Source organism: Gopherus evgoodei, chromosome 8 (assembly GCF_007399415.2).
Source record: "Gopherus evgoodei ecotype Sinaloan lineage chromosome 8, rGopEvg1_v1.p, whole genome shotgun sequence".
Classification (NCBI taxonomy): domain Eukaryota; kingdom Metazoa; phylum Chordata; order Testudines; family Testudinidae; genus Gopherus; species Gopherus evgoodei.
The window spans coordinates 59554588-59581798 of record NC_044329.1 but is presented as its reverse complement, the minus strand read 5'-3'; the positions used below and the strand labels follow the sequence as shown (position 1 = coordinate 59581798).

Sequence of the window (27211 nt, the reverse complement as noted above, 5' to 3'; positions counted from 1 at the left end):
CAGCACAACTGGAATTGCTAACTGTTGCAGTCTCAGGAGAAAGGGCAAAATCTGAGGGCCAGACTTTGTCACTAAGACCATGTCTACAGCGTGCAGCGTAGGTGCAACTACATGCCACAGTGAAAAGCACACCCTGTTGACACTGCAGTGTGTAGCTACATGTATCAGTGAAAGGCTCTGACAGAGGGGAGACAGAGGTGAAAGGCTTCAGCTGCTCCCCACTGCCAGAGCCTTTCACTGCAGCAACAGGACATGTTATGGCAGAGGGGACGCTGCAGGGAAAGGCTGACCCACTGCCCTGCCACAGCCTTTCTCCACTGCCAGAACCTTTCCCTGTGGCAGGGAAGAGGTCCAGCAGGGGGGAGCTAACAGCCCTTCCTTGCTGTGGAGTAGGGAACCAGCAACAGGGAGCTTCTCTGCTGTTCAAACATTTGCCTGTGAAGGAGGTGGTCTCCAGCCGAGGGGAGCTGCCAGACCCTTTCCCCGCTGCTGGAGCCTGTTCCTGTGAAGGTAAAGCCTCTAGCAGCAGATCACTACACTGCTAAAAACAGCAGCATAGACAGGAAGCATGCTTTGGGCCAGAAAAGAACATGTAGGATATGTACCCCAGGTACATACTCACACCTTTTTATATCCGTACTAGGGGGGCTGTGTGTGGATGGATACTACATGCCACTGAAAGAATCCTACAGTGTATATGCACCCTAAGGCACTGGCCCATATGAGGGGCTAAGACTTCACCCCACTGCGTGGCAATCTCTGGGAGGTTCTAAAAGGGCACAGCGTCTCCCCTATGTCTGGCCAGCTCTGCTTGCTGGTGTGGTGGGGACAGGTCCATGCCCTTTTTCAGGTGGGTTGGGGCCCTGATGGTGTTAGCAGGCCCTCTACTCAGGGGAACTGAAACTGTGCCTACCCCTTAGCTGGGGATACACTGGGAGAAAATGCCTCCTTTGATCCTCCCCAATCTTGTACAACACCAGAAGAGTGGGGGCACAATATGGCCCAGAATTAACTTGGGGAATAAAACATCTCACCCCTAAAGATGGTCTCTGCACATAAGGACTGAAGTACCTTAACAGGGCATCATGAGGAAAGCTTGTATCACTATTGCCAATACTGTAACTGATGGGCAGACAAAGAACTTCAGTCTCCAGAGAAGTCAGTTCAACACTTTTCATAAGCCCTAAACTAATAAATGTTTTCACATTTTTAAAAGCAGCTGGAGAGTTTCTGAATCCAAGATACAATGGCAATAAGTAGACGCCTGCAACCAGTTTTAAACATTAAAGGTCATTCATATTCTATTAGGAATTCATATTTCATATAATACAGACAATTCTCCCCATAACTCAGCAATTAAACATATAACCATAAAAGAAAATGGAACTTTAAGATTTAAAATCAAGCACAGATGATCAGCTCTGGGTGCCACCATAAAATAAATAATAAATGATAATAATGAGGTGTCTGTGTACAGAAGGCTATTTGGACCCGGCCTCCTGAGGAGTGAAACACTGTGCTGACTTCTAATGCTTGCTTTTTCTTATAAATGCATATTGGAGCATGGTATGTACGATGACTGAAATATGGCTTTAGTAATGTTCAGAGCTTTAAAAGACAGCCACAAGGATTAAAAGCTCTCTTTCAAATTGGTTTATTTACATCTATGAAGTGTTTTGTGATGCATGTTGTAAGAAATATGCTAGACAAAACAACACAGCATTGTACAGAATATGGAGACCAACAAAGACCATGGTGGGATTTTAACAGGCCTGTAGAATTTAAGAGATGAATTTTGTTCTCACTTCTCCCCCTCCCCACCCCAGCCCCCCCACCCTGTCCCCTCTCAGTGTCAATGCAGAGTTAGTCCAGTGACCACAATAAACTAAGTCTGATTTTACACTGGAGGAACCAAGAGCAGAATCTGAGAGCCTGGGAAAAAACTGTAAAATGCCAACAGCAGGAAAGCCTAAAAAAATCAGTTCAAAAAGGTGAATAATGTGCTGAGTTTGGGAATGAGAATTTCAAAACCAGCTGACACAGAAGTATAGATTTTCCAATGCCTTACACACTCATCAGAATGGAACAGGCAGTTAAAAAAAATAAAAACTTCCAAAAACCTGAGAGCTTAGAAGAAATTGAATTTTGTTTTGTTTCTATCACATTTTGTTACCTTGGAGAGAATGGAGAGATAAGCTGCATTTCTTTGGCCCAGGTAATTATGGGTGGTGGCAAACTCTTCACCTCACATGGAAGTGTGACATCTTTCCCTGCAGTCACTGAAATCTCTATGGGTTTGTCATATGTACCTCCTTGCTGGTCTCCAGGCCTGGACACTCTGGGTTTCACTAAAATAAAAAACATTAATAAAGTGAAATAAATATGTCATCTATTTTCACATGTGTAAGATAAAATAATGGGGTGTAAATTAAACTTTTCAGATTAGACTATCCTACATCATATTCAGCATACAAAATCCAGACTTATTTATCCGACTATCCTGGAGCATAGTCCAAACCTTCAGGTAAACAGGATTTCAGATGATAGTGGGAGATGGTCAGAAAGCATCAAAAGGAGCACTCTAGAGGCTTCACTCTTCTCTCCAACAAGGTATTATTTCATTAACTTTTGTAGAGTTTCTGCCAATTTACCCCAGTATAAATGAAATCAGAATTAGGCCAGAGGTCCCCAGTCAAAGAGCTCAAAGAAGTGAATGCCAGACAACTGTACAAACTAGACTGCTTTAAAGGAACAATACTTCTTGGAGCATAATCCCTTTAATCTCATTACCATGCAACTCTGGGGACCACAATTAGATATTGGTTAATGGGAAGTTTGGTAAACCTGAGTTTCACTTCAGATTTTCCATCTGAGTGCATTTTGAAGTTGAAAACAGCTTGCTGGAGGCTAAATACGTTTGATTTTAACTTATACTTACCATAAACAGTTAGTTGGACTTTCCTTGTTGCATAACCAGCCACATTTGTTGCTGTGCACATATACTCCCCAGTCTCCTCTCCTCCTGGTGAAACTACATACAAACTTCCATCAGACCCAGCAGAAAATTTCATATTCCTGGGAGAAATCAGCTCTCCTTTCTGTGCATAATAAAAATAATAATAAAAACCCAATGAATTTTCTCAGACAAAACAGCAATGTACAAGTGCTTGATCAAATAGAAATCAATGCTTCCAGAGATAAAATGAAGCCTAACAGAAACATTTAAATTATTAGAAGTATCAAACCTGTTAGGGCTAAAAGTAGCTCAGAACAGTTCATCTAGTCCAGGGGTGGACAAACTTTTTGGCCTGAGGGCCATATCTGGGTGGGAAAATTGTATGCAGGGCCATGAATGTAGGGTTGAGGCAGGGGGTTGGGGTGTGGGAGGGGGTGCGGTGTGCAGGAAGGGGCTCAAGACAAGGGGTTGGGGTGCAGCAGGGGTGCGGAGTGCAGAAGGGGGCTCAGGGCAGGGGGTTAGGGTGTGGGGTGCAGGAAGAGTGCAGGGCTGCAGGCTCTGGTCCAGTGCCGCTTACCTCAAAAGGCTCTGGGGTGGCAGCAGGGCTAAGGCAGGCTCTCTGTCTGCCCTGACCCGTGCCACTCCCGGAAGTGGACAGCATGTCTGGCAGTGGCTCCTGGGAGTTGGGGTGGGGCAGGCAGCTCTTCCACGTGCTGCCTTCGCCTGTGGGTACCATCCCCAAAGCTTCCACTGACCTCCGTTCCCCATTCCTGGCCAATGGGAGCTGCAGGGGGCAGTGCATGCAGGTGACGGCAGCGCACGTAGGCTTCTACCCACCCATCCCTCCCCCAGGGGCTGCAGGGACATGGTGCCGGCCGCTTCTGGGAGCAGCGCGGGGCCAGGACAGACAAGGAGCCTGCCTTAGCCCCGCTGTGCCATGGGGCTGGCAATTCTGCAAGCAAGATTGAAAGCCCTGATGGGCCGGATTCAGCCCACAGATCGTAGATTGCCCACCCCTGATCTAGTCCAATCCACTGCTGCTCCCCCCCCATTCTGAAAACTGTCATTGATAGGTATACCTCAAACAGCATCTCAAACGGTTGAATAATTAAACTCATCCCCCGAAATATGTTCCAGGTGTAAGGCTCCCTTAAGAGCTGGACTTCTGATACAAGGCTAAAAAAGCACTCAGGAAGCTACTTGTAATGCACAATAACTTTATGTAACCTACAAACTTACGAACAGTGGTACATATTCTTATATGCCTTACACATATTTATATTAACTATCTACATATACTAATTTATGCAGATATATGTCTCCTTTATACAGATTTTCAGCCAAATTTTTAGTTTCACATGTGTCATTAAAGTCAACTGGATAACACCAGCATAATTGAGAAGAAGAGAATTTGGCTCACTGTTTATAAGTAAGGATCTGAGTACTTCATTTGGGACAATAGACTTCAATTCAACACTGCTGCTTTAAACTTTATGTTGAGGCATATGTAATATCCATATATTTAATATAATTCACTAGGCCGAATTCTGCCCTTAATAACAGCAATACAACCTCCAGGCAATCCTACTGAAGTCAACAGAATAGTAACTGAGGGTAGAATGCAGGCCCAATGATTATTACAGAGATGAAAACAAAATAGCTTGGGTACCATAAGAACTCTGACCCAAATGTCACCCATATTAGGAATGACCAGAAGTTCTGAAATGTCTGAATAATGTTCTACACTGTTTCTGGGGCCACTCTTTGCATCTCTTTCCAGCAAGCAATATGAGTGAAAGTGCAGGGAATCATAACAGAAAACCTTGTGAGCTTTGCATCCTAATTCTGGACACTCAAGAGTTTTGGAGACTTCTACCATGTCTTAAATTGTCATTCTAATCTGAAATAAGATTTAAAAGGCACCTTCTTACTCAAAAGGTCCGCTCCCTATGTGCATCAAGAATCATATTTAATAATTTTAATGAAAAAATAAGCTTTTATTGCTTTTTACTCCTATTAGCCTTGTAAAGCCAACGTAGCTGAGAGAGACTGAACTGGACTCTATTCCTTCTTGAGTACAACGAACAGAATTGTTTACTGAGTTCCAATCAGTTACATAATGTGCCCTGAAGAAGCCATTATTACATACTCACTTTTCAGAGCAGAAATTCACTTTAAATAAGCCTCCAAAATGAATCTGAACTCTCAATCTATGGCAGTTTGCTCATCCCTAATTTTTCAAATCACAATAATTATATTAACCTTTTCCAAGACTTAACAAAAAAAAAAAAGGATCCAGAGATAACCAATAAAGTCGTTCTAGCTTTTCAAAGTGTGGAAGCTGAATGTGTCACAGCCAGAGAGTACTGCATGGAAAAACAGAAGCAGATATGAATAAAGAGTGTTTTCTAGGTCCCTTAGGATAGAGATTTTTGGCTGCCTTCATTGTACATAGCTCCTGTTATAGCTAAATCATGTGTTCAGTTCTTCTTTTAACTTAAACAGCTCAAAGTTTAGAAGTTACCTTGGACCAGACGATGGATGGCTTAGGAATTCCACTTGCTTTGCATGGTAATGTTACTGGGATTCCTTCAATTGTACTGAATATCTGCTGCCCATGCTGAATGATAGGTAGAACTAAAAATACATACATACACACAGATACATATTTTAAACCATGGTATAATTATCACGATGTATTCTGTACCCAATCAACTGCTATTCAGCAAAGAAGACTCAATCTACATAAAGTGGGCCTTGAAAATATCTATTAGAATAGAGAGTTGGGAAATTTCACTCTGCCCTCAATGACTCAATACAGACTTGGCACTACCGCCCTTAAGATGTGGTCTATAGTACAAAAATTACCTGTTGCTGACAATGAGTGTCATTAGCAAGTTAAATATTAGTTTGGATGCATATAATTTCAGCATGTGTAAAACATGACAGACTATGTTCAGCACCATTTCAGAAAGCCATGGTTAGGACAGCCTCCAAAAAGGTTTTAAGCAATGTTTTCTGAAATGGTGCAGGGCATGATTTGTTCTCGTCTGCACTTGCTGTGAAAATGGATGCAGCTTATCTGCTGATGAACCTACTGCCATCAATGGGGAACTTCTCTAGGACAGACTACTCCAGGCCCAAGGCCAAGAGGTAGGTCACTCTCCATGCTCATTCAATCTTTAGTTGTTAAAAATGCTAGTAAAGGTTTTTGTAAGGAATGTACTGACTTTTGCAGCAACTTGATTGAGAATTGCAAATCAGTTCCCACAGACTCCAAACAGATAAGAGATAATAAAGACTTCAGTTCACTATCAAACTCGCCTTATTCCTATTTAGTGACAGAAACAAAAGGCTTCATATTCCTACATTATCCTAGCCTTACATCCTAGACTCTTTAACAACATATACCAACTTTTTCACCCCACCTCATGTTCCCAAGATCTGAAAAATCTTCCCCAAAAGCTGCTCACAAGAGAGAGTTTGTCAAACTCAAAACAGTTGCAAAGCATTGGCAAATAACGACATGTACAGTGCTCAATTTTGTACTGAAAAGGATGTTCCAGCATTCTAGTGAAATTTAAAAAATGTCTCCCTTGATTAATTTAACATGTAAGAATTTCAGACCATGACACTACTGGGTCACTGCAGAGCAAACATTCATTTCACCATGAGTGAGAAACTTCCATTTTTCATGGTATTAAAAATGCATCTTTGCCAAATGATTTATTTTTAAGCACTGTATTCTCATGAGTTGTGCTCTCTTTTAATAGTTATGTAACCTCTTAGACAGCACTTGGCATAGTACTCCAATAAACTCCCACTTGTGTGTCTGTTTTGTTAATAAAGTAAGGGAGTCTGCAAAACCCATCACTTGTAGACAATTAAATAGGAAGATTTTTATGGATGTCAGAAGTCTTTTTTGTCATCTTTTTCAAAAAGGGCAGGCTTGATCATTTAACTGCATTATATGCAGGGTCCTGATTCTCCATTGCATTACTCCACATTGTAATTCCATTGCGCCCAGTAAATTTGAAGTATTATTGTAATTTTAAATTAAAAAAAAGTTCTCTCCACAAGCTACTACTTCCAAAAAGTGCAACCTTATTTTGAAAAGAAATGGAAGCCCTGAGATCACCATTTCCCTTACCAAATACACTGACGGTGGTAGTTTTGTTGTTTGTCCCAGCTACATTACTTGCCATGCAAGTATATTCCCCTCCATCCTGTAGCCGAACTCTTTCAAGGTGCAGACTCCCATCACTGCGAACATTAACGTAGGGATTTGGGACCAACTAGAGAAAGAGGAAAGTACATTTTAACTATGGAAAACACACAACTGTATTATAGCCCTAAGTATCTCAGATACTAGTGGCTTTGGTGTAACAACTCAAAGCCATGTTAATACAAAAGAACATTCCTTCATTTGTCACATGAAATATATTTTGAATAGGATTTCAGTAACATCAGATAAGGCACCTTTTAGTGCTGGAGTCAGAAAAAGAGTATTTACTCTATGACATAGTACATATACATAACATGCTTTCCAGTTAATGCTAATGGGTGCTTGTGACCAGGCTCACTAGCATGGAAGGGGTCAAGGAGCTGGTTTGGGCTGGAGTGGCCTTTCACATTTGCAAATTGTGCCAGAAGTGGAGAGGTAAAAAGAGGGAACTCAACCTGGATGGGCACAACCATGAGAAGGGAACAGACTGTTAAGCATCAGCAGCCCTGAAGAGAGGACATACAGCCTACAGAGTTGCTGCCCTTGCAGAACGAGGGTGCAAGACCTCTGAGTTGAAGTGGAGAAGAACTGAGGCTGGCACTGGAGCCCACTGAACACTGAGGTGGACATCGATTCTCCCAGGACCCCTCTGAAGAAAGAGAGGCCCATATCCTGGAGGGAGCTGTTCATATCCCATATCCAGGAGGGAGTTTTTTCTTTGCCTTTCTTTTGCTTAACCCCTTTTGCTAACTAGAGGCTGTTAGGTGGACACAGAGGGTAGATGAGACAATTGAGAGGCTCTGGCTGGAAGGTGAGTACCAGCCTGCTAAAAAGATGTCCCATAGCACCCACTGGGGTAAGATGGAGTAATTGGACTCATGTACTCCCTATCAAGCCTGAAGGCGACATGCTACCATGACAGAGTCATGACAACTGGAGGAGAACATGGGTATGCTTGTCGGCTCTGGTATAAGGAGAAAGGACTTTGTTTAAAAATAATAAGGATCTGAATAGATTATCAAAGTTGGCTATAGAAAACCGGAAGCGATAGCAACAGCAGCAGCTGGCCTTCCAACAGCAACCACAGATGTTCAATAGCAGCAAGAATTAGAGACCTAGCAGTACAACCACAGAAGCAGCAGTAATGCCTAGTGCAACAAATACTGTCCTTTTTCCTGTCTTCATGGGATTCATCAATAGGGAACCCACCCCGCTGGCCACACCAATGCCAGTGAAGCTTACAAAAATGATGACAACCTGGAGACATTCCTTACCACCTTTGTTCAGGTAGCAGTATCACTGCCATGGGCGCTGGCATCTTGTTGGCCCCTCGTCTGACCAGATCCGCCCTGGCTGCCAACTGGGGGCTTGACCCAACAACCGTCCAGGACTACCCCAGAGTCAAGGCAACCATCCTTCATTACTTTGATACCTCAGAGGAGATGCACCATCATTGCTTTCGTGAAGAGAAGTATTCATTGGCATCCAGCCCCATATGGTGGCCTAGAGATTGAGGGTGCACTGCTGGTGCTGGCTAAAACTGGAAATCTGGATGGGGGAGCAGGTTGCTGAACTCATTCTGGTGGGGAAATTCACCCAAAACTCCCCATCGGGGGACGAGGATGGGTCCTGAAGCACCAACTGGAGACCTTGGCTGAAGCAGTCAGCTTAATGGAAAACTACCTGGCTGCTGACAGCGTACCAGGGACGCCAAGAGGAAACCAAACGGGACAGGAGTCTGAGACAACTAGAGGTGAAGGCTAGCCAACGTGAAAGTGCCCCCCAAGGGGCTCTTCTTGCCCTGCCCCAGGAACTACAAGAGCCTCAGGGAGGGGAACAAGGTCCAAGACAGGACGCTGTGGAAGAAGTGACGGCTGAGGGAGAAACCTGTGTGGGCAAAATGCAGGCCCAGCCATGTCCTCTGGGTACAATACCCAAAAGGGCAGAAGAAACTATCCCAGCTGGAAAGCTTGACCTGGAATCAGGGAATGAACCCAGAGGCTCGTTTCTCACATGATTGACTGATGAGTCTCCACCTGGATTTCCCCTTTATGGATTGTAATTTCTGTTCCTATCAGCTGGAATCTCAGGCTAGCAAACCTTAACGTTGACAGATATATTTCTTACATGGAACTCTTGTGTGATCACTTCCTTCAGTGATGAAATATCAATTATTTGCTGCAATCTTTTATTTACAACCTTTCTTCTCCCATACAAAAAAAATAATTGCTTAAGAACAGTAGCTATATTACACTGTGCTAAGTTTATATCATGCCTTAAAATGTTAAATGCATATTTTTCTCCCTCAGGGAAAATGAAACTGCAAGACTATACATAAAAATAAAAAAAGAGTGTCTTACCACCATATCATTTTTAATCCATCTCTGCCCTGGAATTGGGTTTCCAGCCAGCAGTACACAAGGCAAAGTAAGCTGCTGTCCTTCAATTACATTGGCTACTGCTGGGCTCATTCCAATTAGAGGCGCAACTTGAATTAAAAAAAAAAAGATATTTACGCATTTCTATGTTCTTGCAGAAAATGAAACACTCTTTACTATCATTATGATTTACAATAGTGCCCAAGGACCAAGCAAGAGTGGGGCCCCATTGCACTAGCTACAGTAAAAACACAGAAGACTTTATAATTTAAATATACAGGACAGACAAAAGGTAGAGGAAAGGCAGAGTGAACAAAGTGATGGCTGGCAAATGTCACGTTAGTGCCAAGATATATTTGGGGGGGAGGGACATGGGGGTCAGTCAAGAGACAACTAGCTAAATGTAAAGACAAGGGAAGGGATGGGGGACAATGAAGGTATGAGGACAATGGGGACATAGGACAAGAGAGAAGAGAAGGAGGAGGAAAGCCTGAGAGGCAGGTGTGAAGTGAAGCTGAAGTGAAGAAACAATGAGTGTAGGGATTGGAGCAAACAGCCAGTCTACATAGGTCAGAGATTGTCCATTTAAAACTATAAAAACAGTATTCCCTTTGGGCTTGTGTCATAAACAGATAGCTAAGGGTTAATGTCTCTTTCACCTGAAAAAAAAAAGTAACCTGAAGCACCTGACCAGAGGACCAATCAGGAAACCAGACTTTTTTCAGATCTGGGTGGAGGGAAGTTTGGGTGTGAGTCCTTTGTCTTCTATCTGCCTCTCTCTCAGCTATGAGAAGGATTTCTATTTCCTGCTTTCTAATCTTAGGTTTCCAAGTTGTAAGTACAAAGTTGGTTTTTTCTTTTGTATTTACTTGTCTATAGTTGCTGGAGTGCTTTAAATTGTATTCTTTTGAATAAGGCTGTTTATTCAATATTCTTTTAAGCAATTGACCCTGTATTTGTCACCTTAATACAGAGAGACCATTTGTATGTAATTTTCTTTCTTTTTTATATAAAGCTTTCTTTTAAGACCTATTGGAGTTTTTCTTTAGTGAGGAACTCCAGGGAATTGGGTCTGCAGCTCACCAGGGAATTGGTGGGAGGAAGAAGTCAGAGGGAGATCTGTGTGTGTTAGATTTACTAGTCTGACTTTGCATTCCCTCTGGGTGAAGAGGGAAGTAATTCTGTTTTCCAGGACTGGGAACGGGGAGGGTGGAGTCCCTCTGCTTAGAGTCACGGAGGTTGCTTCTGTGTAGCTCTCCAGGAGCAGCTGGAGGGGGGGAAGGGAAAAAGGATTATTTCCCTTTGTTGTGAGACGCAAGGGATTTGGGTCTTCGGGTCCCCAGGGAAGGTTTTTTGGGGGGACCAGAGTGCCCCAAAACACTCTAATTTTTTGGGTAGTGGCAGCAGTACCAGGTCCAAGCTGGTAACTAAGCTTGGAGGTTTTCATGCTAACCCCCATATTTTGGACGCTAAGGTCCAAATCTGGGACTAGGTTATATGACATGAGTGGCAGTGGTGAGATAGAATCCAGAAGTCAGTAGGAATATTATATTTTTCTTTTCTCTAGAAGCCAGTAGGAATATTATATTTTTCTTTTCTCTGCTAGGGGCTTTTTAGCAGAGAGAAACAGTTTGGTTTTAAAAAGGAACCAGAGAGATTTTTTTTCTCTGCTCTCTCTGGCAGTTGTGGCTTGCATATTAAGCAAGAAACCATTAAGCTGTGACAAACAGGTCTTTTGTGACAATAGCACTCCCATTAGGAGGCAGATACCAGCACTATATACATGCAAATAAAGTGGTTTTTCTGGTTTACCTTACATTGAAAGACTACCTAAAGGAAGAAAGGAAAAAAGGCACTGTTGCTAGGCAGACCCCAGGAGGCAACAGAGACTGCAGTTCAGAAGATAAATACCGGAGGGCACACCAACACAAGAAAACAAGATGTCACGAAAACCAGAGGCAGTACAGCTCGAAGCCATGGAAAAACAGATAGAACTGCTCAGAACACAGATGGCCAGAGATGAGGCAACTCACAACAAGAGATGGAAAGGCTACAAAAACAAGAAGAAGCCAACAATGCAGCCCACCAACGAGCGTTGGAAAAACAGAGGGAGACCCACCGACAGGTCATGGAATTAGAAAAGGCTAAGCAACCTGCTCCAGCCAATCCTAACAACCCTTCGCCAATTATTGTTCCACAGCACAAGAAATTTCCCACCTACAAGGCAGGTGATGACACTGAGGCCTTCTTGGAAAATTCTGAAAGAGCCTGTCTTGGGTACAGCATCCCTGAAGACCAGTACATGGTAGAATTGAGGCCACAGCTCAGTGGACCTTTAGCAGAGGTGGCAGCTGAAATGCCTAAGGAGAACATGAATGACTATAAACTTTTTCAAACCAAGGCCAGATACAGAATGGGGATAACCCCGGATCATGCCCGTTGGCGTTTCAGAACCCAAAAGTGGAAACCAGATGTGTCATTTCCCAAACATGCCTACTACGTTGGGAAAAATTATGAGGCCTGGATATCAGGACACAATGTTAAAACCTTGGAAGAACTGCACCTCCTCATACAAATGGAGCAGTTCTTGGATGGTGTTCCTGAGGACATAACACGGTACATACAAGATGGGAAACCCAAAAATCTCGCTGAGGCAGGGGAGATTGGAGCCAGATGGATGGAAGTGGCAGAAAGCAAGAAAGCTACTGTCAAGGGGAACGAATACCCCAGGGGGCACACTGACCATAAACCCTACAACCGAGGACAGCCAAAGACCCCACATACAACCCAAGTAAAGCCACAGACGCCCTATTCTTCCACCTCACCAGTCTCCAGTAACTCACCTCGGCCCAGTGATCCATCAGATGGCAGATGCTTTAAGTGTAATGAACAGGGACATATCAAGGCCAACTGTCCAAAGAACGCCATCCGAGTGCAGTTCATTACACCACCATCACACCAAAGATTCCCAGGCCCAGATGCCTCTCAAAAACCCTTGGAGCGAAGGGAAAATTTGAGAGTGGGCAGAAAGAAGGTTACTGCTTGGAGAGACATGGAGACACAAGTGTCAGCTATCCACCAATCCTTCGTAGACCCCAAATTCATCAACCCAAAGGCCAAAGTGACAATTTACCTCTTCATGTCACAAGCTGTAGACTTGCCTACAGCTGAACTGCCTGTCCAGTACAAAGGCTGGTCAGGAATGTGGACTTTTGCAGTCTATGACAATTATCCTATCCCCATGCTACTGGGGGAAGACTTGGCCAACCAGGTGAAGCGGGCCAAGCAAGTAGGACTGGTTACACGTAGTCAAACCAGGCAAGCTTCCAGATCCATTCCTTTTCTTAAGCCGTCCACAGACGCCCCGTCTGTGTTACCAGAGACCCAGACAGAGGTAGTGGACCCGGATTCCATGCCTACCACTGAAACAGCCACAGCACCTCCAGTCCCAGGCCCAGAACTGGAACAGCAACCAGCACCAGCAATTGCAACCACATCTTCAAACTCAACGCCAGAGGGCACCAACGAGCCAGAACTGGCAGAAGCAACAGACAGCCATACCCAAAAGGCTCAGCCAGAGCCTGAAAGAACCTCAGGTGCACCAGCGGAGAGTGGCTCACCAGCAACGGAAACAACCTCATCACCTACATCGCTTCCAGAGGGACCAAGCCCAAGTCCACAGTCTGAGGAAGAACTGGTGACCCCAGCCACAAGGGAACAGTTCCAGACTGAGCAGGAAGCAGATGACAGCCTTCAGAAAGCGTGGGCGGTGGCACGGAGCACCCCACCGCCTCTCAGCTCTTCTAATCGATCCCGGTTTGTTATAGACCAAGGACTTTTATACAAGGAGATTCTTTCTGGTGGACACCGGGAAAAATGGCAGCCGCAAAAACAGTTGGTGGTTCCAACTAAGTACCGGGGGAAGCTCTTAAGCTTAGCCCATGATCATCCCAGTGGCCATGCTGGGGTGAACAGAACCAAGGACCGGTTGGGGAAGTCCTTCCACTGGGAGGGGATGGGCAAGGACGTTGCCAAGTACGTCCGGTCTTGTGAGGTATGCCAAAGAGTGGGAAAACCCCAAGACCAGGTCAAGGCGCCTCTCCAGCCACTCCCCATAATTGAGGTCCCATTTCAGCGAGTAGCTGTGGATATTCTGGGTCCTTTTCCAAAAAAGACACCCAGAGGAAAGCACTATGTACTGACTTTAGTGGACTTTGCTACCCGATGGCCGGAAGCAGTAGCTCTAGGGAACACCAGGGCTAACACTGTGTGCCTGGCCCTAACAGACATTTTTGCCAGGGTAGGTTGGCCCTCCGACATCCTTACAGATTCAGGATCTAATTTCCTGGCAGGGACCATGGAAAAACTGTGGGAAACTCATGGGGTGAACCACTTGGTTGCCACCCCGTACCACCATCAAACCAATGGCCTGGTGGAAAGGTTTAATGGAACTTTGGGGGCCATGATACATAAATTCGTCAATGAATACTCCAATAATTGGGACCTAGTGTTGCAGCAGTTGCTGTTTGCCTACAGGGCTGTACCACATCCCAGTTTAGGGTTTTCACCATTTGAACTTGTGCATGGTCACGAGGTTAAGGGGCCATTACAGTTGGTGAAGCAGCAATGGGAGGGGTTTACGCCTTCTCCAGGAACTAACATTCTGGACATTGTAAGCAACCTACAAAGCACCCTCCGACACTCCTTAGCCCTTGCTAAAGAGAACCTAAAGGATGCTCAGGAAGAGCAAAAGGCCTGGTATGACAGACATGCCAGAGAACGTTCCTTCAACGTAGGAGACCAGGTTATGGTCTTGAAGGCGCAAAAGGCCCATAAGATGGAAGCATCATGGGAAGGGCCATTCAAGGTCCAAGAGCGCCTGGAAACTGTGAACTACCTCATAGCATTTCCCAATTCCTCACTAAAGCCTAGAGTGTACCATGTTAATTCTCTCAAGCCTTTCTATTCCAGAGACTTACAGGTTTGTCAGTTTACAGTCCAGGGAGATGATGCTGAGTGGCCTGACGGCGTCTACTACGACGGGAAAAAAGACGGTGGCGTGGAAGAGGTGAACCTCTCAACCACCCTGGAACGTCTGCAGCGGCAATAAATCAAGGAGCTGTGCACTAGCTTCGCCCCATTGTTCTCAGCCACCCCAGGACGGACTGAACGGGCATACGACTCCATTGACACAGGTAATGCTCACCCAATTAGAACCCCACCCTACCGGGTGTCTCCTCATGCCCAAGCTGCTATACAACGGGAGATCCAGATCATGCTACAGATGGGTATAATCCGCTCATCTACCAGTGCATGGGCATCTCCAGTGGTTCTGGTACCCAAACCAGATGGGGAAATACGCTTTTGCGTGGACTACCGTAAGCTAAATGCGGTAACTCGTCCAGACAACTATCCAATGCCACGCACCGATGAGCTATTGGAGAAGTTGGGACGTGCCCAGTTCATCTCTACAATAGACTTAACCAAGGGGTACTGGCAAGTACCGCTAGATGAACCTGCCAAGGAGAGGTCAGCATTCGTCACCCATGCGGGGGTGTATGAATTCAATGTCCTTCCTTTCGGCCTTCGAAATGCACCCGCCACCTTCCAGAGGCTGGTAGATGGTCTACTAGCAGGACTGGGAGAATTTGCAGTTGTCTACCTCGATGATGTGGCCATTTTTTCTGACTCCTGGCCCGAACACCTACTACACCTGGAAAAGGTCTTTGAGCGCATCAGGCAGGCAGGACTAACTGTTAAGGCCAAAAAGTGTCAAATAGGCCAAAACAGAGTGACTTACCTGGGGCACCAGGTGGGTCAAGGAACCATAAGCCCCCTACAGGCCAAGGTGGATGCTATCCAAAAGTGGCCTGTCCCAAGGTCAAAGAAACAGGTCCAATCCTTCTTAGGCTTGGCCAGGTACTACAGGCGATTTGTACCACACTACAGCCAAATCGCTGCCCCACTGACCGACCTGACCAAAAAGACCCAGCCAAATGCAGTTAAGTGGACTGATGAGTGTCAAAAGGCCTTTACCCAGCTTAAGGCGACGTTCATGTCTGACCCTGTACTCAGGGCCCCGGATTTTGACAAACCATTCCTGGTAACCATGGATGCATCTGAGCGTGGTATAGGAGCAGTGCTCATGCAGGAAGCAACAGATCACAACTTCCATCCTGTCGTGTTTCTCAGCAAGAAACTGTCTGAGAGGGAAAGTCACTGGTCAATCAGTGAAAAGGAATGCTACGCCATTGTGTACGCCCTGGAAAAACTACGCCCATATGTTTGGGGACGGCGGTTCCAACTACAAACTGACCATGCTGCACTAAAGTGGCTTCATACTGCCAAGGGTAACAACAAAAAACTTCTTCGTTGGAGTTTAGCTCTCCAAGATTTTGATTTTGAAATTCAGCACATCACAGGAGCTTCTAACAAAGTAGCTGATGCACTCTCCCGTGACAGTTTCCCAGAATCTAGTAGTTAAAAAGTGTTCTTAAAATGTAGAAGTCTGTTAGTTATATACTTAGTGGTATATGTAAAGGTGCATGTGTTGTAGTAATCTGTTTATTTTAAAGTTCTAGAAGGAAATCGCTACCAGTGAGCTTCCCCACTGTCTGCAATTTGGGGGGCGTGTCATAAACAGATAGCTAAGGGTTAATGTCTCTTTCACCTGAAAAAAAAAAGTAACCTGAAGCACCTGACCAGAGGACCAATCAGGAAACCAGACTTTTTTCAGATCTGGGTGAAGGGAAGTTTGGGTGTGAGTCCTTTGTCTTCTGTCTGCCTCTCTCAGCTATGAGAAGGATTTCTATTTCCTGCTTTCTAATCTTAGGTTTCCAAGTTGTAAGTACAAAGTTGGTTTTTTCTTTTGTATTTACTTGTCTATAGTTGCTGGAGTGCTTTAAATTGTATTCTTTTGAATAAGGCTGTTTATTCAATATTCTTTTAAGCAATTGACCCTGTATTTGTCACCTTAATACAGAGAGACCATTTGTATGTATTTTTCTTTCTTTTTTATATAAAGCTTTCTTTTAAGACCTGTTGGAGTTTTTCTTTAGTGAGGAACTCCAGGGAATTGGGTCTGCAGCTCACCAGGGAATTGGTGGGAGGAAGAAGTCAGAGGGAGATCTGTGTGTGTTAGATTTACTAGTCTGACTTTGCATTCCCTCTGGGTGAAGAGGGAAGTAATTCTGTTTTCCAGGACTGGAAACGGGGAGGGTGGAGTCCCTCTGCTTAGAGTCACGGAGGTTGCTTCTGTGTAGCTCTCCAGGAGCAGCTGGAGGGGGGAAGGGAAAAAGGATTATTTCCCTTTGTTGTGAGACTCAAGGGATTTGGGTCTTGGGGTCCCCAGGGAAGGTTTTTTGGGGGGACCAGAGTGCCCCAAAACACTCTAATTTTTTGGGTGGTGGCAGCAGTATCAGGTCCAAGCTGGTAACTAAGCTTGGAGGTTTTCATGCTAACCCCCATATTTTGGACGCTAAGGTCCAAATCTGGGACTAGATTTTGACAGCTTGACCCTGCATTTCCTGTACACTCAAATTCTATTGATGTAAAGTCAAAAAAAAAATTATTTCTTGTTGGTAGCAGAATTTCTAGGAATAGAAATAGGTAGGTTCACAAGAGCCATGACCAAGAGGTGACTTCCCTTCTGAGCACAAGCTATTAGGTCTCATGGGAAAGGTCAACAACCCGGCAGAAAGTTCTGGATGCCAATAAACATGTAACGTGAATTTTGCTTACTCAAGAGGCTCTGGGGTGGCAGCCAAATCTCAAGCCAAATCTTGCTTACCAGTTCATAAACAGCTTCACTTGTTTGTTTGCTTTTTAAAATAACCTTGAAATAGTGGAGATTAAACAGAACGTTTATAAAATGCTGCTTGCTATGAATGTAAAGATTCCTGACATGTGGTCCAAGATAAAAAACACTTCACTGAATGCATAAACGGACCCCCATTCACTTCCTCCTACAAACGCACACATTTCACAGCATTATGTCTAATTATTTTCATTTCCCACTCTCTACAATAAAACCAGTTACTTGAAGATAACTCTTGTACAAACTATACATTCACTGTTTTCTTAAATCACAGAGATCTCTTATACTCCAATTTTATCAAGAATTGCCTTGAGCACTCTCCCTGCTACCTTCAGTTTTTAAGATAAGTTATGGCAGGAAACCTCTCCCACTCCCCATCACAAAATGTTTTCATGATGAAGATTTTTCTGTCTTTAACAATCTTTTATAACAGGAGGACGATAAAACAAAACTAAGGATAAGTACCTTTTTGAAGATCCATTTAATTAAGTATAGTTGGAACTAATCCAAGTCTTGTAGCAAGTCAAAAGATTAAAAAAAGATGTTCTAATGTGGAAAACTCAATTATTTTGGTTTACACTGTTCCATGTTCCATTCCTATTTCAGTTAGTATAAGTACGTATATATACACACACATCTGATTTGCAAGTACATATCCTATTTTCTTGTACAAATTCTGTCAAATGAGTATGTGCATAAAAATACGCATTAAGATTTGTAGACCAGGTTACAAGTTTGGGTGGGATTTTCAAAAGCTCTGCTCGCATTAAAGTTAATGGCCGTTTTACCATTGCCTTCAATGAGAAAAGTGGTGGGCCAGTTCAATCACTTTTGAAAATCCTACCTAAGGTCCCTTAAGATGCTGAACTCAGTATAGAAGCTTCAGGCTATCGGGGCATAAACAAGGGCCTAATCCTGCTCTTATTTAAGCTAAGGGGAGTTTTGGGAGAAGGAACCCAACAAGGAACAGGCCCAAAATGTCTAAACTAATTTGTATGAAAATAAATTAGACTCTTGGACAGGAATATTTCTCACTAAGGTCCAGATTCTGCACTGGCTTACTCTCTGTGAAGCCCTAATGAACTCAAGGGTCTGCACTGGATGTAAATCAGCACAGAATTAGGCTTACTATTTCTAATTTTAAAGAAAATTGTATTCATAATATACAGTTAGTTCTTCTAATTAAAAAAACGATTCTTCTATTTTGGACTCAGAAGAAATTAACTTTTGTATTAATTATTTCTTATATAAAAATAAAATTATTGGCAATAGATGAAAATTAGACATGGGTTCAAGGCACCTAATTCAAGTCTGGATTTCCCACACCCCAAAGTTCAGAAGTATTCACGTTCAGGATTTTTGTTCAGACCATTATAAAAAGAGGGAGCATTTGCTAAGTTCAGATTCAATTCCAGGATCAGATTTCAAATCCCATCAGAATTTGGGGGTATTTAAATTGAAAGTATTTGGTTTGGGCTCATATCCAAAGAAAGAGTAGTCAGATATATTAACAGCTATAGAACTTCTATCAGTCAATCCTTTTGCTAGGTTAGATTGAGATGTTAACCCGCCTTACCCAGTCCTGTTACTGTTATTGTGGCCGGCTGTGACTGGATCTTTCCAAATTGGTTTTCAGCTTCACAGATGTAAGTTCCCTCATCGCTGACCCACAAATCTAAAAACAAATTAAATTTAAAAAGGACAAGATTGCATTATCTTAAACTGTCTTGCACTAAAAGGTTGCAATGCAAAAATATTTCACTTTTAATATAACTTTACTTGGCCATTCCTTGTCACTGGCCGCATTATATTATATACACATAATGCATTATTCTTCTTCAAGTTCTCTTATGTGGACATTGCTTCTCTCCATTGTGGCCAGTGATAAGGAATGGTCAAGTACAATTATATTAAAAGTGAAATATATTTGCATTGCAACCTTTTATATATACTGCTTTTCATCCCAAAGGATTTTAATGCAATTTACCAACACTACCTACTGGAATCACTTCACCCATCTAAGAATATAGCTGTCTGGGAGGGAACAAGGCAGCTGTTTAACAACGCAGAACAATACCGCACAACTGTTTAGAACAAAAGGTGAAGAATACAATAGCCAACTGAAGCTGCAAGAAGAAATTAGACAGGCAGAATGTACAATAGCTACCCAAACTAGGACTTGGCACAAACAATGGAGTTAACATCCTCTTCTCTTGCAAAGATTCCATGGAATCTTTAGTGTCAACAATTGGCCAGGACCCAAATTTTAATCTTACCCCAAACACTGTACTTCTACGGCACTGACATTATTCTCACTCAAATACAAAGAGATTCAAATAGTAACTTAAGTGCATTCAGCCCTACCGCCAGAATGCCAGTGGAATTTTGATGTCAAATGGATATAGTCTGTACTAAAAACTGACATTATTAAAGGCAAAATAAATACTAAAGTATTACAGTAATTTTGATAAATATATTTTTTACAGTATATATTTTATGATCTTGTCTTCATAGATTTTTGTCTACCTACTGTTAATAGACAGGGCACCCGTTCTGAGCTGACTGATGGAACTAACTGCAAAGGGTCTGGAGAAAAGAGGCACGCCATCCAACCGTCTCCATTTAATCTTTGGTTCTGGGTAACCCTGAACATAGCAAGGCAGTGTCACGTTTGATCCAATATCCACAGATTCATCACTAGGTTCCTGTGTGAAAACTGGGAGAGCTGGAGTACACAGAACATAAAACAGAGAAGTAACATGGCATTAATAATCCCTTTGCAGTTTAGGTTAAACTACAATTTCAATTATATGTCCCATCATACAGCATGTAATATCCAAACAGCAGGTTCTAAATTTAGCAAAACCTTGCAACTGCAGTCTTGCATCATCATTTATTTATTTTGGGGGTACTCAACAATGTTCTAGGCACCTCACTGAAATAAGAATATACCCAATTCTGTGCAAATGATCTTACAGACTAAGACCTTGGCCGTGTAAGTTACACTGCATGAGATGATCTCTACACTAGCAAAGAGCCTCTCTGACAAAAGCAGGACTCCATATGGACACAAAGATCTGCCTCCACAGTGTAATTTACAAAACTAGGGCCAATATTCAACATGATGCAACAAGTCAGTGTCACTGTCAGACCAAAAAGAGTTGGGGAAAGAGGACATGAAGGACAAAAGTGACAATAATGTTGTGAGGTTATTCAGGTCAGTGTGGCATGTGCACATCTTCATGTTTGCACTGCTTTAAAAAAAAAAGGAGGGAATGTTTCTCCCCTCCCTTCACTTTTCATGAGCTTTGCAAAAAGAAGTGAGGAGGAGGAAAAATTGTAGGAAGGATTTGAATGAGCCAAGGGAATTGGCTTGATGAACTACACTGGAAAGTATTCCAAGTATATAGAGCTGCATGGGAGAAGGCACAGCAACATTTTTGAAAGGAGATGTAAGAGGAATGGAGTTTGGTGTTATTGACAGAGTGAAAGGTTAACTGATCTGTGCACTAACCCTTCACTAATAAGCACAGGTTAAGTTAATGTGAAGCCTAGGTCTCTAATTGTGAGTCTTTCCAGTGTCAGGAAATGGAAACATTTAAGTCATGGGCAGTTAATGCACTTAAATACAGGATACTTACAACCAACATCTAAAGTTATCTTGCCAGATGCTCTTCCTGCATCATTGCTGGCCACACAAGTATAATCACCAGCATCCAGATCCTGTGTTTCCTGGATCTTTAAAAGACCCCGATTAGAATCAATAATAAGAAACATCGACGCCCTCAACTCTAGGTCACCTAGGTCCACATAAAAAAGATAACATGAAATAACAGAGAGTATTTCAAAAACTGTTTCCAATGAAAGAAATATCCTTTTCATTCCCAATTTGAGATTACATCATTGTTCGATTGTATTTAATTATGCACTCCCAGATAATACATTGGCTTCCATTTAAAAGAGAATGAGAACATTCACCATTACATTAGACTGGATAAAATCACTTTTTTAAGAAGAGCTATAAAGCCTCTTTCTTCAGTGAATAAGCCAACCTCTAACTAATGGCAGTAAGGAAGAGACTTTCCTTATGGGCAGGTTATCCCAGAATAGTTCACTATGAGTTTTTTGCACCTTCTGCTGAAGCATCTGTTACCAACCACTATCATAGACCAGAGGATGCATCTGCCTGATCTTTTAGGGCAATTCTTATGTACCAGGGCTATTGGGATTCCAGAAAACACAAGTTGAAGTCTTTTCTAGTATTCAGCCTGCTTCAATAGTTTACACCTTTGTGCATGGAACAATAAACCCTTTTTTCTGGGAGTTCAGATTCAGTTTCTGAGGGTGAGGGAGAAGCTCATGTAGCTGTATGATGACTCTCTGAGTATTTTTCCACTCCAAAAGTGGGAGTCTCTAAAATCTTGATGGCAGGAGAAGTAAAGAGCTCCTTGGGCTTTTTGAGGGGGTTAGAGGAGCCATTCAATTACCAAGCATAGAAAAATACATTTGAGATTTTAGTCACATATATCTAAACATTCTACAAAGTAGGAAGGCCATTATTTAGAAGACACAAGATTCGACTCACCACTCTGTTACACTTGTTTTACATTAGTGTAATTTCACAAAGTCCATGGAGTTAAAACAGTAAAACAGAGTGTAATATATCAGACCTCAGAGGTCTAGTGCCGTATCGCCAAAATTAGAACCTCATGGTTTAGTCACCACTTCGATAGTAAACCAGCTTTTAGCACTATTAAGTCACAAACCAAAGTAATTGAGTAAGATATCATTGTTCAGTAAATAAACCAAACCAAGCAAAATAGATCCAGATGGATGGAAGAAATGCACCTTTAAACCATTTAACTTGAGGAGGTGGGATCCCAGTTGTTTTACATTCCATTACAGTCGTGTCTCCAAGGGCAACCAGAATTTCACTGTGAACTACAGTCAACTTTGGGCCCTCTGGAAAAAAGAAAAATATTAGATTTTTTTTTCAAGTAAACAAAGAATGTTTACTTTAAATATTTGTTACTTAAGTTAGGATAGTCTCCAGTTTCCTCTTGTTACATGGACATTAGACAGAATATTTTAAATAAAGCTGATCAAGCTTGAGAATCTTAGGTGAACTGCAAAATATTGAGGGAAATGGGGAGAATAAAGAAACTGGAGTGGCGGGATAACTGAAAGGTGAGTGGAATAATAAGTGAGAAATAAGAAGTGAGAGGATTTGAAAATTCAGAAGATCTGGGAAGATTCAGAGACACTCTCTCGGTGTCTACTTCCCAATATTAAATAGATGCAATACTGTAGTGCTCAGAGACCCACTGGCTCGGTGCACTACAGACACATAGTATTACTCCTGAGTGCATTCTGTGCCAATAAATAAATAAATAAAAATCCTGTACTAAAAAATTAAAAATGCTACAAATTTTATTCGTCAAATAAATGTGGAGGCTCCAGCATGGCACTGGGGAGCACAGGCCATTGGCTGCACAGAGGTGGGAGATCACTTTGCAGCTCCCCTTGGGACATGGACTCAGCGGTGAGGCTGCATCCAACCCTGACACAGCGCAAGGACCAGGCCTGCCTCAGAAACACCCCAGGGCCCTGCCCCTCTGTGCCAGATGCAGGCAGGCTCAGGCAGCCAGGGTCCAAGTGTAGAGGGGCTTAGTGTGGGGTGATCCAGGTGTGGGTTGAAAGGGTTCTGTGTAAGGCAATCTGGGTGGGGGTGGCTCAGTGGGGGATCCAGGTGTAGAGGGATCTGGCTGCACAGGGGCTTGTTGGGTGGTTCTGGGTCCAACGGTAATGGGATACTGCAGGGGGATCCAGGTGAAAGTGGTTGGGGCTCAGCGGGGAAGGGAGGGAATCTGGGTGTGAGAGGGGATAAAGCTGTCAGGGGGGGTCTGGATGTGGGGGGTCCACATGATGGGGGAGTGGGGCTCAATGGGATGGGGATCCAGGTGTGGGTGGCTCATCAGGGTGGTTCAGATACAGGGGGAGTGGGGCTCATTGGGAGGGTTCTGGGTCACGGGGGAGGCTCTGCAGGAGGGTCTGAATGCAAGGGTTGGGCAGATGGGGGAGCAGCTCCCCGTACAATGATCCCTCCCCCTGCAGCTGAGGAGCGATGGGTGCAGGAAACCTAGGGGAAGGTAGTTTGCAGCTGAGGGAGAAATCTGGGGTGGGTCTAACCCAGCCCCAGATGCCGTGCAGGGGAAAAGGAAGTCCCCTCCGTCCCAGCCCAGCCGAGACTAGCAGCTGAGCCTGATACAGGGTAGGAGCCTTAAGCTAGGCCTTCCCCTCTGCCCCATAGTGATTTACCTCTCTGCCGGCTGCCCTGGGCACCAGAAACAGATTGCTAGGGAGGATCACATGGCCACTCATGTAGCTTCCCTTTGCTTCCCCATTCGAAAAAGATGGTTACTTACCTCTCATAACTGTTGTTCTTCAAGATGTGTTGTTCACGTCCATTACAATTAGGTGTGCACACATTGCATGCACGGACATCAGAAACTTTTTCCCTTAGCAGCTCTCATCGGGACAGAAAGGGAGCCCTCTAGTGTGGCACGCTTACGGCTGTGTATATAGTACCCTGCCGGCCTGACCATCCTTCTGTTCCTTCTTGCCGTTGACTCAGACAGAGGGATAGGGAAGTGGGTATTGTAATGGACGTGAACAACACATCTCGAAGAATAACAGTTGCAAGAGGTAAGTAACTGTCTTTTCTTCTTTGAGTGATTGTTCACATCTGTTCCAATTAGGTGACTTCCAAGCTTACCATCAGAAGTGGGTAGGAATCACAGAATGATTGACTGGAGGACAGCCCTGTCAACCGCTGCATCATCTCTGGCCTGTTGGTTGACAGCATAGTGGGATGTAAACATGTGGACTGAAGACCAGGTAGCTGCCTTACAGATCTCCTGGATGGGGAACTGCACCAGAAAGGCTGGTCGAATAGGCCATAATTGGTGGGGCTGGGACCTTGGCCAGCTCACAGCACATGCAAATGCAGTCTGTGATCCAGGACGATATGCGTTGCGCAGAAACTGGAAGGCCATGCATTCTATGGGCTATGGCCATGAACAATTGGGTTGATTTGCGAAAAGGTCTCATGCTCTCTATGTAGAATGCTAAGGCTCTTCGAACATCCAGCATGTGTAAGCTGCTTTGGAAAGAACACAGGCAGGCAAATGTCCTGGCCCATGTGGAATTGGGAAACCACCTTGGGGAGGAATTTAGGGTGCAATCTAAGCTGTACCTTGTCCTTATGAAACATGGTGTAAAGGGGTTCAGAGGTGAGAGCTCTTAGCTCAGACACCCTCCTTGCCGATGTAACGGCCATCAGGAACGCTACCTTCCATGAAAGGCAGAGGAGGGAACAAATGAGTAGGGGCTCAAAGTTTGGAGAGGATCATGAGTTTGTAGAGGACCAGGTTCAGGTTCCAGGTTGGGACTGGTGGACGAGAATATGGGAACACCCTCTCCAGTCCTTTAAGGAAGCACTCCACCATGGGATTTGAGAACACAGTGCGCCCAGATTCCCCTGGATGGAATGCTGAGATAGCCGCCAGGTGCCAGGTGCACTCTGATGGACAAAAGAGACAGGCCTTGTTGCTTGAGGTGTAGGAGGTAGTCCAAAATAATCAGGATAGGAACCTGGAGTGGTTGGAGATGCGTGGGTTCACACTAGCAGGAAAACCTTTTCCACTTTGCCAATTAGGTTGCCCTGGTGGAGGTTTCCTACTACCGAGGAGAATCTGTCTCACTGACTGAAAGCACTCACTCTCCATGGGATTTAGCCACAGAGTTTCCAAGCCATGAGGTGCAGAGATTGTAGATTCAGGTGGAGAAGACGCCCATGGTCTTGTGTGATCAGATCTGGGTAGAGGGGCAGGGCTATCAGGGCGTCTACGGACAGCTCTAGGAGGGTCGTGTGCCAGTGCTGCCGCGGCCAAGCCAGGGCAATAACGATTACTGTCACCCTGTCCCTGCGAATTTTGAGTAGAACCCAGTGGACCACAGGGACTGGAAGGAAGGCATACATTAGCTCCTCGCCCCACAGTATTAGAAATGTGTCAGAAATTGAACCTGGACTGTGGTTTTGAAATGAGCAGAACTGAGGACACTGTGTGTTGCTCTTGGTGGCGAAGAGGTCTACTTGGGGATAGCCCCACCATTGGAAAATTGACTGTATGATGTCCGATCTGATTGACCACTCGTGAACGTTGTAGGACCGGCTGAGGCGATCAGCCAGTTCGTTCCGTACCCCGGGGAGGTAGGATGCTTCCAGCTGAATGGACCGGGTTATACTGAAGTCCCAGAGGAGAAGAGCCTTGTGGCAGAGGGGTGAGGAGCGGGTTCCGCCCTGTTTGTTTATGTAGAACATGGCAGTAATGTTGTCTGTCAGGATGGTCATGCTGTGACCTTGCAAAGTGGCATGAAAGGTTTGACAGGTCAAACGAACAGCCCTGAGCTCCTTCAGGTTGATATGGAGAGGTATGTCATCCCTCGACCACAGACCTTGTGTCCTCAGATCCCCTAAGTGTATGCCCCAGCCTAGATCTGATGCGCCTGCTACTAGCATCAGAGAAGGCTGGGATTTGGTGAAGGGGACCCCTGCACAGACTACTGGTCGGTCCAGCCACCAACGCAGGGATTCTTGGACCTGTCCTGGAATTGTTACCACAAGGTCCAGGGAGTCTCAGGATGGACGGTAACACAGTGCGAGCCACACTTGTATGGGCCTGAGTCTCAGTCAGGCATGCTTGACCACATATGTGCAGGCTGCCATATGTCCGATTAGCTGCAGGCAACACCTGACTATCATGATGAGGTATTGACGTGAGGACTTGGGTATGCTGAGGAGGAGCCCCAGCCTGTGAAAGGCATCCCTGACAATTGTCACTTGGGACTGGACCTCATCCTTAGATCGACCTGTCCGTAACTAGTTGTTGAGGTACAGTGTACATTCAAACTTGCCTTTTTCACAGGAAGTCTCCCACACCACCACCACCACCATGCACTTCATGAACATGCAGGGGGCTGTGGACAGACCGAATGGGAGTACCATGAACTGGTAGTGTTTTTGGTTTATTACAAACCGGAAGAAGCATCCGTGTGCCGGATGGATGGCGATGTGGAAATAAGCGTCCTTCATGTTGAGGTCAGCATACCAATCTCACAGATCCAGTGATGGGATGATAGTGCTTAGGGAGACCATGCGGAACCGGAGTTTGACCATAAATTTGTTGAGTCCACAAAGGTCTAAAATGGGTCGAAGACCCACTTTTGCCTTGGGGATTAGGAAGTAACAAGAGTAAAACCTCTTTTCCCCTTAACTTCTGTGGAACCTCCTCTACCGCCCCTATCTTGAGGAATGAACAGACCCCCCTGCATAAGGAGATGCTCGTGAGAGGGGTCCCTGACCAGGGATGGGGAAAGTAAGTGGGAGGGAGGGAAGGAGGAGAACTGGGCTGAAGCTTGCTGACCCTGATGTTCCTTTTCCTTAACTGCTGAAACCACCAGAGAGCAGGGAGTTTGGTGGTAGAATAGGAACTCGCAGCCCTTGGATGGGGTGAAGTATTTTCTTTCCACCCTCCTGGCCGTTGGTGTGATGGAGGCTGGGGTTTGCCATATAGTATTATAATTGCTTTGTACGGTCTTTATTAGAGAGAGAGCAACTCTGGAGGGACCTTCAGGAGCCAGGATGTCCACCATCGGATCCTCCTGCTGGACTGTTTCCTCTGCCTGGAGGCCCATGTTGAGGGCAATCCTGCGGAGAAGCTCTTGGTGAGCCCTATGTTGATCGGTAGTGGTCCTGAGACTGATGTACCTGCCAC

General features: G+C 44.4%; 1 protein-coding gene across 1 annotated transcript in view; it reads right to left on the bottom strand.

The window, feature by feature from the left end:
• HMCN1 (hemicentin 1) overlaps window positions 1-27211 on the bottom strand; it is a 323599-nt gene that overhangs the window by 155937 nt on the left and 140451 nt on the right. The window contains exons 14-22 of the mRNA XM_030573193.1: window positions 22224-22337; window positions 21017-21175; window positions 19906-20100; window positions 18952-19050; window positions 9542-9669; window positions 7107-7251; window positions 5481-5593; window positions 2939-3098; window positions 2174-2348 (exon numbers count right to left, since the gene is read on the bottom strand). Coding sequence (XP_030429053.1) covers window positions 2174-2348; window positions 2939-3098; window positions 5481-5593; window positions 7107-7251; window positions 9542-9669; window positions 18952-19050; window positions 19906-20100; window positions 21017-21175; window positions 22224-22337 — 1288 coding nt within the window. The remainder of the gene's footprint in view (window positions 1-2173; window positions 2349-2938; window positions 3099-5480; window positions 5594-7106; window positions 7252-9541; window positions 9670-18951; window positions 19051-19905; window positions 20101-21016; window positions 21176-22223; window positions 22338-27211) is intronic.